We start from the raw sequence: 12,653 nt of genomic DNA, 5'->3' as shown, positions 1-12,653 counted from the left end.
AGAGAGAGAGAGAGAGAGAAATCTCAGAAGAGCGAGGAGAGAGAGTGAGATGGAGAGGGTGGAGAGCGAGTGAGGCACAGAAAACAAGGTTGTTGATAGGAGAATTATGGCAAGACAGAGGAAACAAAGTGACGATGATTTAGATGCAGAGCTCGGGAGGGGCGGGACTTAGCGCCAGAAAGGTTAATGTATTGATCTGACTGTGAACACACACACACACACACACACACACACACACACGCACACACACACACACACACACACACACAGAGAAGGGCAGTGCGGCCAGGCAGAGAGGGGCCGGGCGGTTAGGGGATCAGAGGCCGGCGATAAGACGAGGTGGGATCCAGCGGAGCAGGACGCGAGGTGCTGGTGGTGGCTGGGTTCAGGGTTTATTTAATACCGGGGCACCCACCCCCCCGGGCCCCGGGCCAGGTAAGTGCCAGAGCACGAGAAAAACCAAAACACGGTTCGAGTCGGCAGTGGTATCAGAGTGTTTCGGGGTGTTCTAGATGTCATGTTTTGAATAGCTTCTCTTCCCTTCCCTTCCACGTGAGTGTTTGTGTGTGTTACTGTGTTTGTGTGTGTGTGTGTGCGTGTGTGTGTGTGTGTGTGTGTGTGTGTGTGTGTGTGTGTGTGTGTGTGTGTGTGTGTGTTACTGTGTTTGTGTGTGTGTGTGCGTGTGTGTGTGTGTGTGTGTGTGTGTGTGTGTGTGTGTGTGTGTGTGTGTGTGTGTGTGTGTGTGTGTGTGTGTGTGTGTGTGTGTGTGCGTGTGTGTGGGTGTGCGCGCCTGTCTGCATGTGTATGCCTTATGTGTGTTGCTGTGCCTATAAGTGCGCGTGTTTGTGTGTGTGTGACTGTGTGTTTGTTTGCGTGCGTAACTGTGTCTGTGTGTATGTTTGTGTGCATGTGCCTGTGTTTGTGTGTGTGTGTGTGTCAGTCTGTGCATGTGTATATGCCGTTAACCCCTTCCCCGGCTGCTGAACAGGCTGATCTGAGGTCAGTTGTTTCACCTCAGAAGCAGAGTGTCTGCTCAATGACACGATAGTCACTACTGATCTAGTCGTTAGTTCAAATAGGCTTTTGGTAACACAACATGCACACATCCATCAATGTCAACAGCCTTCTGAGAGACTGCATGAAATTTCAATCAATGAGTGTAATTTATTTAGTACATTTATGAGTGTAAATTGTTGTTTCTGCGTAATGTTGAACATCTAAAGTAGCCTAACTGATATAAAATGTATAACTGGTTCAGAGAAAGCTGAAACATTTGCATTTTGAATGTCGTTTTGAATGTGCACCTGGACACTTATATAGAAAACAATTATAGAGAGTTTATAATCTGTATCGAATACAATTTGAAATAAGAAGGCATATCTATATTTAATGTTTGTGGTAAAGTACTTAAAATGGATTCCGCCGGGACATGCAAACATTGCGGTGCGGTGTGAGAATTGTTTACCTCTTCCCAGAATCAATTTGGATGTTATTGAACATTACCGTTTTTATATTTAACAGTTCTTGATAGTTTTATCCCGAGCAGTGCACCGTCTGTTAACGAGCCGTACGGCTCCTCATAAACATCAGAACGGGTTTTAAAAACATAATCCCGGGAACGGAGTTGCCCCTGGAAGATTGTTTATTTGGTTGAGGCAAAGTGTGTGTGTACAATGAAATGCCGATGCACACACGCACACACACGCACGCACGCACGCACACACACACACACACACACACGCACACACACACACACACACACACACACACACACACACACAGACACACACATATACTCCCATCGAACTCAGTTAGGCGCCTACTGTAACCTAGTCTGGCTCTTTCCCGCCATTTCCTCTCGCTGCCAGCGTGGTTTTAGCGGCAGAAGGAGCAGGCTGGCCGATGGCAGGGAGGCACAGCAGGGGGGGGGCAGGCCGGGAGGGTGTGTGTGTAAGGGGTGTGTGAGGGTGTGTGTCTGTGTGTGCATGCGCACGCATGTGTTTGTGTCTGCGTGTTGGTGTGTGTCTGACTGTGCACGTGTCTACTGTATGTGCGTGTGTATCTCTGCCTGTGTGTGTGTGTGTGTGTGTGTGTGTGTGTGTGTGTACGTGTGTGTCTGTGTGTGTGAGTGTGTGCGTGTGCGTGTGTGCGTGCCTATGAGTGTGCATGTGTCTATGTGGTTCTACATGTGTGTGTATCTCTGCCTGTATGTGTGTGAATGTGTGTGTGTGTGTGCGTGTGTGACTGTGTGCATGTGTGCCTGTGTATACATGTATGTGTTTGTGCGTGTGCATGTCACTGTGTGTGTGTGTGTGTGTGTGTGTGCATGTGTATATGTGTATGTGTATGTTGCTGTGTGTGTATCTGCGTGTGTGTGTGTATGTGTGTGTGTGTGTGTGTGTGTGTGTGTGTGTGTGTATGTGTGTGTGTGTGTGTGTGTGTGTGGGGGGGGGGGGGTATTGTATCTCTTTGTCACTGCAGCAGGGCGAAGACTCGCTGTCAATCAGCCGCTTGATGCCGGGGGCGACGCGTCCTCCACATCAGACACATCTGGGCCGCGCCCACACACCAGCACGCCACAGAGGCAGGGGCCCTCAGTGGGCCCTCTGTGGGGCCCCACCCCCCATCAGGGAGCCCACAACAAACGCCACAGCTGGTGAGAGACACGGAGAGAGAGAGAGAGAGAGGGAGAGAGAGAGAGAGAGAGAGAGAGAGAGAGAGAGAGAGAGAGAGAGAGAGAGAGAGAGAGAGAGACAGACAGAGAGACAGAGAGAGAGGGAGAGAGAGAGAGAGAGAGAGAGCGAGAGAGCGAAAGAGAGAGAGAGAGAGAGTGAGAGACACAGAGAGTGATCGAGAGCGAGATACAGAAAGAGAGAGAGAGAGAGAGAGCGAGAGAGAGATAGAGAGAGAGAGAGACAGAGTGATAGAGAGAGAGAGAGAGAGAGAGAGAGAGAGAGAGAGAGAGAGAGAGAGTGATAGAGAGAGATAGAGAGAGAGAGAGAGAGATAGAGAGAGAGGGAGATAGAGAGAGAGAGACAGAGTGATAGAGAGAGACAGAGTGATAGAGACAGAGAGAGAGAGACAGAGAGAGAGAGAGAGAGAAAGAGAGAGAGGGAGAGAGAGAGAGACAGAGTGATAGAGAGAGAGAGGGAGAGAGAGATAGAGAGATAGAGAGAGAGAGTGATAGAGAGAGAGAGGGAGATAGAGAGATCCACGCCTGTGACCACCCTTTGTGACCGCGGCCCCAGGCCCCTCCCCCAACGCTCAGCGGTCCAGATCTAACAGCTTGTCAAGCAAGCCAATCGTGGTAATCTCCCCTCCGCCACACGGCCCCCTCCTCATGCTCCTCATCGTCCTCCTCCTCCTCCTCCTCCTCATCCTCATCCCAGCCACCATGCCTTCCGCTCCGATCCACACCCTGTGCCCTGCTGCCATATCCAGAGCACAGCCCACCTCCACAGACACTCAGACACATCACTCCCATGATGGCTCTTTTAAACGGGCACAACCATTTATGGACCGGGCGTCCAGAAAGCCCTTTAGAACGTTCACCATCCCCGCACCCATCTGTCTTCTTAACCCACTTACTGCGCGTCTGGGCCCAAGGAGACGACCGGCGGCGACGCCCGGAGCGACACCCAAGAAATGGGACGCGCCGAGTGGGACGACACCCGCTGCAAGGTCAGACCGATACACACAGGTAGGCGGGCAGGCACGCACGAACACACACAGACGCACACGCAGAAGCACACACGCACAGACAAGCACAGAAACGCACACACGCGCGGTCATTCCAGGTCTTCACTGAGCCACGTTGTATTGTCTATTGGCGGGGGGGGATCTAGACTGCCTTGAGTCAACCCAAACACGAACACAGACACACACGTACATACACACACGCACGCACGCACGCACGCACGCCAACACACACGAGCGCGCGCACATACACACACGCTCATACACACACACGCGCGCGTACAACGCACATGCTTGGTCATTCCAGGTCTTCACTGAGCCACGTTGTATTGTCTTTGGCGGGGGGGGGGATCTAGATTGCCTCGAGTAAAGCCAAACAAACAGGGGAATAGAAGACAGCAGGGACCGGGACTCATGTCTGACCCGTCATGTCGGCTGCTGCTTCGCTCTCTACTGGGTAATGGAAAACCAGGACGACAACTAGGCCTGGACCGACACAGCTGTAACCCGGGCGGCCTGTGGCTCAGGAGGTAGAGCGGTTTGGCCGGTATCAGAAGATTGCGAGTTCGATCCCCGACACCCCGAAGGTCGAGGTGTTCCTGAGCAAGGCACCTCACTCTGACTGCTCCTGCAGGCTGGCTTTCGCCTTGCATGGTGTGTGAAGGTGTGCATGAATGGGTGAATGTTTGGCAGTAAAACATACTAAAGAGTTTTGAGTGACCGCTGTTTAAATGCAGCAATACACGCCCCTCGTGTCCAGCACAGGTCTGACCTAACTATTGGTTTCGTTTTACTTTCATTAGAAAGGTGAATATTAGGCCCTTTTCCTAACTGAAAAATAGGAGTTGTATGCCCTACAACTGATCTTATTTCAATATGAATCTTAAAAAACAAACGATCACGATTTGACATTTCACTTTGGCAAAAATAAATACTGCTGTATTGCTTATCTTTCAGATTTGATTAAGCTATTTAATAAAGTGGGGTGAGGAGAAAAAAAAGCATGAGCCTAGCAGCTACGCATTAACACAGATATGAACACCACCACTCCACATCCACCACCCCCACCCCAACAACAACAACTCAAGATGCTCCTGTAAACATCTGCGACACACTGGACGGATTCTGAGCCTCTCATACAGAATAGATCTGTAGTATGTACGCCGTTGAACAAGTGGACAAGTCAACATGTCAACAAGTGAATGAACGACTAAAACACATACAGACTAGTCTAGAAGGCAAGGGGAAGACCTTACGGTCTAGTGGGCCCTCGACTCTGAGCCCCTACCCTCTTTAAGACCCTGGTCAGTTCTACATTGCTACAACGCTAGGCCCTCCATGCTAGCTACCTGTGTCTAGGGGTCTAGACCCTCCATGCCCTGAGACCCTAACTGCTGTAAGACCCTGGTTAGCGCTACATCGCTAGGCCCTCCATGCTAGCTACCTGTGTCTAGGGGTCTAGACCCTCCATGCCCTGAGACCCTAACTGCTGTAAGACCCTGGTTAGCGCTACATCGCTAGGCCCTCCATGCTAGCTACCTGTGTCTAGGGGTCTAGACCCTCCATGCCCTGAGACCCTAACTGCTGTAAGACCCTGGTTAGCGCTACATCGCTAGGCCCTCCATGCTAGCTACCTGTGTCTAGGGGTCTAGACCCTCCATGCCCTGAGACCCTAACTGCTGTAAGACCCTGGTTAGCGCTACATCGCTAGGCCCTCCATGCTAGCTACCTGTGTCTAGGGGTGTAGACCCTCCATGCCCTGAGACCCTAACTGCTGTAAGACCCTGGTTAGCGCTACATCGCTAGGCCCTCCATGCTAGCTACCTGTGTCTAGGGGTGTAGACCCTCCATGCCCTGAGACCCTAACTGCTGTAAGACCCTGGTTAGCGCTACATCGCTAGGCCCTCCATGCTAGGTACCTGGGTCCAGGTTTCGGTTGCGGCCCCTCAGCAGGTAGCTGAACTCCTGGCAGTGTTCGCTCTGGCTGTAGCCTCTGGACGAGTCGAAGCACAGCTCCTCTATCAGCATCAGCGCCTTCTTACACAGGTCTTCATCCCAGTCCCCCGACATCCTCCAATCAGCATCGCACTCCCCCCACCGCGATCAGCCAATCACAGCGTCGGCTCCTGAGCCGCCCAAAACCGATCGGACGGCGCTGGGCTGCGAGTGGTCGGTTCAACCTTCCGTCAAGGCCTCGGGGGCTGGCGGGGGCGGGGCTGGGCCGTGGGAGGGGGAGGAGCCGGATGCACCGACACCAATGGAAAACGAGAAGGTGGGGAGTCTTGAGCCGCAAGGACACACCCACGAAGGGCTAGAGCCACGCCCACTTGTCTGGCGTCTCCTGCAATGAGAGGAACGCAGGGAATCCGGGATCCACCAATCAAATCGCTGCAACCAGAGTAGCCCTCCAGGTGAGAATATTTTTCTTTTCAGAATTACCCCGTAATTTAGACAAATTAAGTGAGCCATTGAATTAATTACAAGTTAATTTATTATGAGTTATCGCAGGTATTCCGAGGCTCTGAAATCGCGGATAAGTCCTGGATAAGTATTTTCACAGTGTTTTAATTAATGTGGAGCAGTTGGGCACTCCTGGAGGACTCAGCGGCAGATGGAGGTAGGACTGAAATATGAATCATATTTAGAGGCACGTTTAGTTTTCCATATTATCAGACCCACCGAAGCTCTGTTTTCTGGGCTTGTCTAGCTACACATCTGATACCATTTTTTGCTTCCCGATCCCGAATCCAATTCCTGAACTTGGGCATCGGCCGATACCGAGTGTATATACCGATACAGCCTGTAGCATTGTAACCACTAACAGCACGTGTTCTTATTGAAGGGTTCTCTTACGATTACAGCAATGTACAGTCGGTTCACTTACCGACAAAGGGAAATTATCAGAGCTACATAATTTAGATAAATAATTATTATGCATTTGTATTCTTGTCGTTAAGCATCCATGCATCCATGTTTCTCCGCCTTGGTAGCTGGAATGTTGTCTTACCTTTACTGGCGGAGCCCGTTGAGGCCCGGAGCCATGGTGACACCCTTCTGCATTCACAGGAGAGAATCGATCGATTATTACCGACACATCGGATTCTACAGCGATCTCTACACTTCATTATTATAAAGTCCGGTCCTCGCCTTTAGTGTGAAGTGTTTTCTCCAGTGGTCCCGGGAGTCCGAGCTGAGAACGAGGTGACGCGCGGTGATGGCTCCTGATCCTTCAGAGCTCAGCGGATTATCTGGAGCACAGTGGATCCCTCAGCGTCTCCAACTCCCCTCCGCATGGACCTGGATCCGGTCCTGGCTTTGTAGACCAAGAAAGCCCAGGACCATCTCCTGTAACGCAACACGCACGCGTTCATCAATGTCAACAGCGTACTGCAGCTAAAAGACTTCACAACATTTTTGTTTGTTGTATTAGTGCTTGCTGAGTAATGTTGAACATCTTAGAGTAGCCTAACTGATATAATATATATTACTGGTTCAGAGAAAACTTCAGAGAACATTTGCGTTTGTTCACTTTTCCCTTTCGGGCATCAGCAAATGTTTTCAATAACCTTCTCCCAATAATACTGAAGCTCAAGGAGATTTTGAATGTATTTACTCCTCAAGCACAGCCCGGTGGAACACTGTATACAATTTCTCTTCCACTGGGTTCAACACAAAGCGGAAAGTAACAACAACAGACTGAAACAAAGCACACACAATCTGACATAATTCTGCCCTGATGTTAGAGAGACGGCTTCTATTACAGAGCAACATTAAATGTGAGTCTAATGCGATGCATGAAGCGCACACACAATCGCTCAGCAATGCTCAATCTAGAAAGAAAAGGAAAACGTGACTTACTCATTCCATCACACATAATAGTCTGTTGTTCTGCAGCCTTGCCATCCATATAGGATACGATTATAGAGAAACCCAGGAAAGGGGTGGTGGTGTTTTGCACGCTGAGAATAATAACAATAAAACACTGCGTGTTTGTTATTGTCACGAGTCAATAGCTGAAATATATTGCGTTAAGACGACTCCAATGATATTCGGTGACCATCAAATATTAAACAGTTGCTCTGGGCATTTCCAATTGGACGGTAATGATTTTTACTCTGACTGGAACCGCTGCCTACGACTGCAGAATCCAATCGAATATTATTTGTTTAAAGAGCCGTTCGGTCCCTCTTTCCGTCCGAGACAGAACCCCACTTCTCCAGGCCCCGGCCGTCGTGCGATGGACTCATTCTGTCTCCACACCAAAGCAGGTCAAGCCCGCATCCTCACGCCAGGGAGGTGATCGGGACGCAACCAAAGGGAGAGCGCATGTAAATGTGCGTCTAATAATACTGTTTAGACGTCTGCCTCCGAGAGGGCGATAATCGATCCTCGGCTCGAGCGAGCACCGACTCGTTCTTCATGTGTGGCTCTACGTCCCCGGGCCCGTCGGTCCCACGCGGCCCCCGGCTGCACAGGTGATGTGTGTTTGTGTAGAAACGTCAATCTGCTCGGGAAAGTGCCCCTCGGGGCGTCCATCCGTCCGTCTCTCCGTCCATCCATCACGACAGTAAGTCGACATAATTCATCCAGGACATGACTCAGGCAACGGGCTGAAGAGCGCGACCCCGCTGCCCACACAAACCCCCTCTGTCTCCCTCCCTCCCTCCCTCCCTCCCTCACACCACCACAGCCCTGGGAGAGAGGCATGAAAGAAGGCAGAAACAGCAGACATAACACCTGGGACAGACACACAGACGGAGACAGACAGATAGACAGATAGATAGATACAGACAGTCAGACGGCTAGATGGATAGATAGATAGATAGATAGATAGATGGATAGATAGATAGATGGAAAGAAAGACAAATCAATAGATAGATAGATAGATAGATAGATAGATAGATAGATAGATAGATAGATAGATAGATGGAAAGAAAGACAAATCAATAGATAGATAGATAGATAGATAGATAGATAGATAGATGGATAGATAGATGGAAAGAAAGACAAATCAATAGATAGATAGATAGATAGATAGATAGATAGATAGATAGATAGATAGAGAGATAGAGAGATAGATAGATAGATAGATAGATAGATAGATAGATAGATAGAGAGATGGAAAGAAAGACAAATCAATAGATGGACAGAGAGATAGATAGAGAGACAGAGACAGACAGACAGACAGACAGACAGAGATAGAGATAGATAGATAGATAGATAGATAGATAGACAGACAGACAGGTAGATAGATCAACAGATCGACAGATAGACAAAGAGATTACAGACTGACAGAGGCGAACACGCAGTTTTCCTCTCAGCCCTTCGTCTTGCTGCGGTCTCAGGCTTCTCTCAGAGCTTTCTAATTGATCTATTAGGCCGCGTGATGTAAGCTATCTGGCCCCAGATCTGGCAGAAACACAGATATCCCAAAGTCAATTTAACTGACCAACTCAGCATGGCCGGCCTTAGAGGAATGAGCCGGGACCCTCGGCGCATTAGACCGCCCCCCCCACAACACCCCCGCATTTGGATTGTAAATCTGTCTGTGTGATTTTAAACCCCCATGAGATCTCAATCTCAGGAATGGTTGGCTGGCACCAAAACGGTTCCCTCGAACGGCAGCCGAACCGTCGGGAAGGGACGGGGGCCGGTGGAGGGAGGGGGAAAGGACGCAGACAAACATACACTCAGGATGACTGTGTATGTATCGCTGAGTGAAGGAGAGGAAGAGAGACGGCCAAGAGTGACAGAGACAGAGAGAGAGAGCGAGAGAGAGAGAGAGAGAGAGAGAGAGAGAGAGAGAGTTTGTGTGTGGGAGGGGGGCAAGACAGATGTCGACATTATCTGGAGACGCTCAGTGGAGGTTCAAAAGGGATCGAGGAAGGGAGAGAGAGAGAGAGAGAGTGGGGGGGGAGATACAGAGACAGAGAGAGAGAGCGAGACAGACAGAGCGAGGGAGAGAGAGAGAGAACGAGACAGAGACAGAGAGAGAGAGAGCGAGAGAGATCATAAAAGATTGAGCCTCTTATTCACGACGAGCCAACAATGTGGGTTTTATACGAAAAAAGCCGAATCTGCTTCTCCCACCCATCACGCAACCCTGCAACAACACAACACTGACGCGCACAAAGCCGCACACAGATGTTCCATTGACTGCTCTCGTCGCGCGGGATCCATACCCTCGGACAACTGATATTCTGCAACAGGGACCCGCTCAGCCATTCCCGTCATTGTCCAATCGGAGAGCGGAAGGCAGGCCGACAGCGGGGTCAGTGGCTAATTAAACTACAAAGACCGGGGCGTCGGTGTGAAGATACAGGGGTCCCTCTGCCCTCTGGTGAGTCACCGGGGGCCCGGCCAATCAGGGAGCTCAGCACGCAGTCACGACCGGGGGGGGGGGGGGGAAGGGGGGGGAGAGAGGCTGTCTGTGCGGAGGCTGAGGTGAACACAAGGTGTTGGCTTTCAACGAGGTACCAAAATAAATAGGGAGAGGGTTAGTCATGATGGGGGGGAAGAGAGAGCCCCCCACCCCACCTCCACCTGATTACAAGGTCCAACGCCGTCACATGCAGGTGGAGGTTCGTCTTCTTCTTCTTCTGCGTTCAAAGCCCTTCCAGCTCAGAGCACAAGGCTGCGTCAGGACGGAGAGACACTTTTTTGGGGTTTTTTAACATTTTCTGGTTCAAAATAGACTTCAGTCCTTTGTGGAGCGGGGACGAGGCAGGCAGCCGGGCGACATCCACACGCGCCACACAGCACTCCGCCCGGATAACACGACGGGATGGTAGTTCTCTCTCTCTGCCGTGCGAGACATATGATGTGGCGTTCGCTGTTTGGGCTCCGGGGCCAAACACACCATTATTATTGTTTCGCTGGGAGATGGTTGAGAGGAACTGTCTGCCACACGGCACTGAGATCCAGCTGTAGAACAGTATCTGGTCTCGCATCTTGTGATTATTCTCGCTCTCTCTCTCTCTCTCTCTCTCTCTCTCTCTCTCTCTCTCTCTCTCTCTCTCTCTCTCTCTCTCTCTCTCTCTCTCTCTCTCTCTCTCTCTCTCTCTCTCTCTCTCTCTCTCTCTCTCTCTCTCTCTCTCTCTCTCTCCCAGTCGCCCACCGACTGGCCCCAGTTCCAGGTACACCTGTCTGCCTCTCTCTCTCTCTCTCTCTCTCTCTCGCTCTCTCTCTCTCTCTCTCCCTCTCCCGCTCTCCCTCTCTCTCCCTCACCGATACCTCTTGCCTTGTGTGAGAATTATATTAGTATTTTGCATATGTGCACATAATGCAGAAGAATGAAAAACAACAGTAAAATACATTCAGATGAGGAATAGCTTGTGGAGACTCGTCGAATACAGGAACAGCTCGTGGATCACGCTAGAACAACTGCCGTGAGAGAAAGAATCCCATATGCTTTGGGGGAATTAAAGGTAATCCTGTGGATTAATCACGTCCTTTATAGGCTACTAGTATACAATACTGGGGTGGGGGATGTAGATAATGTGTATGTTCTTTATGGAGGGCCAGGCTGCCAGGCTGCCCGTCACTCAGCTGGAACTCATCAGACTAACGACAGAGAGCTGACCTCTGATGTGGAGGTTCTCCCCTCAGGTGGGAACAGCTCACCTTGGCCTGGTTTGGAATTAAATAATATATGGAGCATGTCAAATGGCGTGTTCGATTATAAAAACATAGATGAAATCTAAATTTGGGGTTAAAAAACACCGGCGTACGGGAGATTAAATTATCGGAATGTGGATAATACGTTATGTAACGGAGCGAGACGAGGTGTTGAACAGATAAATTAAGTAGTAGTAAAAGTAATAGATACTAGATAATATAATTTCTTTTTATGAAATAACGTGGGAGAAATTATTCATTTGTATAATTGCTCTCACGTTATTACATAAAAAGCAATTATATTATCTAGTATCTATTACTCTAACTAATATTCTGACTATTATAATTAGTAGTATAGTAGTAGCAGTATTAGCAGGAAGTAGCAGGAAGTAGATAGTAGCAGTAGCAGTAGTAGCAGTAGCAGTAACAGTAGTACTAGTACTTGCAATATTTAAAACTAGGCATTCTGAATTCAATGGGCCCCCAGTCCTGCCATAATAAGGTAAAAACTACAGATAATTTATTCCTTTAAAACACCTCTTTGATTACAGTTAAAAACATATTCCTAAAACTAAGTACAACTGCTAAAGCTAGCATGATGCCGTGAGCTCGCTCTTTGGAGGCCTTTTCATTCCCTCAGAGGTGTTTTTAGCTCAACAACCCATAATTGGGCTTCGGGTAATTCAAGGTTTGTCTGTTTTATGCTAACATTTTCAAAGAAAATGAAGAAAAACCAATTAGGACTACCTTCAAGTTTACCTTGGCTTCTCAACCGCAGGGTCGAGACCAATCCCAACAAAAACACAAGGATCCAACGCATTGCATTCTGGTCCGCCGTACTCTGCTCTGCACGGGCTTCGATCCGCGCTCGCATGTTAATCCCCCCCCCCCCTCCCTCGACCGCCTGGTGCTTTCAAACCTCTCCCCAGGTGCCTCCCTGATTCATAGAGGTCGCGACCTCTGTCGGCCCACTGCTCTGACGTATGAGGTGTTCATCCCCTCCTCTCTCCTTCCTCTCTCCCTCCTCTCTCCCTCCTCTCTCCCTCCGTCGCCACCTGACTCCTCGCGGCCTCGCCGGCAGAGACGTCCTCAGCTCTACAGCAGACGCTGCTGCCGTCTCTCGCCGTGCGTGACGGCGGGGAGCGCCGATACACACGATGTGATGCGGCGGATGTTGCTGTGCTCTACTTGGGTTTTTCTGGCGGGGGGCGACTCTTGGGGCTGCTGCACCGGCGGGGGCTCAGCCAATGAGGGCGCGGACGGAGGAACGCCGGTCGGAGATGGAGAGCGGGGGTATTAGTGGCTATTGACTGAGGGTAATAGCTTGGCTGAGCTTTCGG

General features: G+C 50.0%; 1 protein-coding gene across 1 annotated transcript in view; it reads right to left on the bottom strand.

Annotated features, from left to right (window-relative positions):
• syt3 (synaptotagmin III) overlaps positions 1–5,766 on the bottom strand; it is a gene marked incomplete at both ends in the record, with an annotated part of 27,908 nt that extends 22,142 nt beyond the window's left edge. The window contains 1 exon segment of the mRNA XM_079746197.1: positions 5,616–5,766. Coding sequence (XP_079602323.1) covers positions 5,616–5,766 — 151 coding nt within the window.
• Positions 5,767–12,653: the final 6,887 nt, after the last annotated feature.

This window comes from Pollachius pollachius (genome assembly GCF_949987615.1).
Source record: "Pollachius pollachius genome assembly, chromosome: 11".
Taxonomy (NCBI): domain Eukaryota; kingdom Metazoa; phylum Chordata; class Actinopteri; order Gadiformes; family Gadidae; genus Pollachius; species Pollachius pollachius.
The sequence above is the reverse complement of the archived record's forward strand: the minus strand, read 5'-3'. Positions and strand labels throughout refer to the sequence as shown.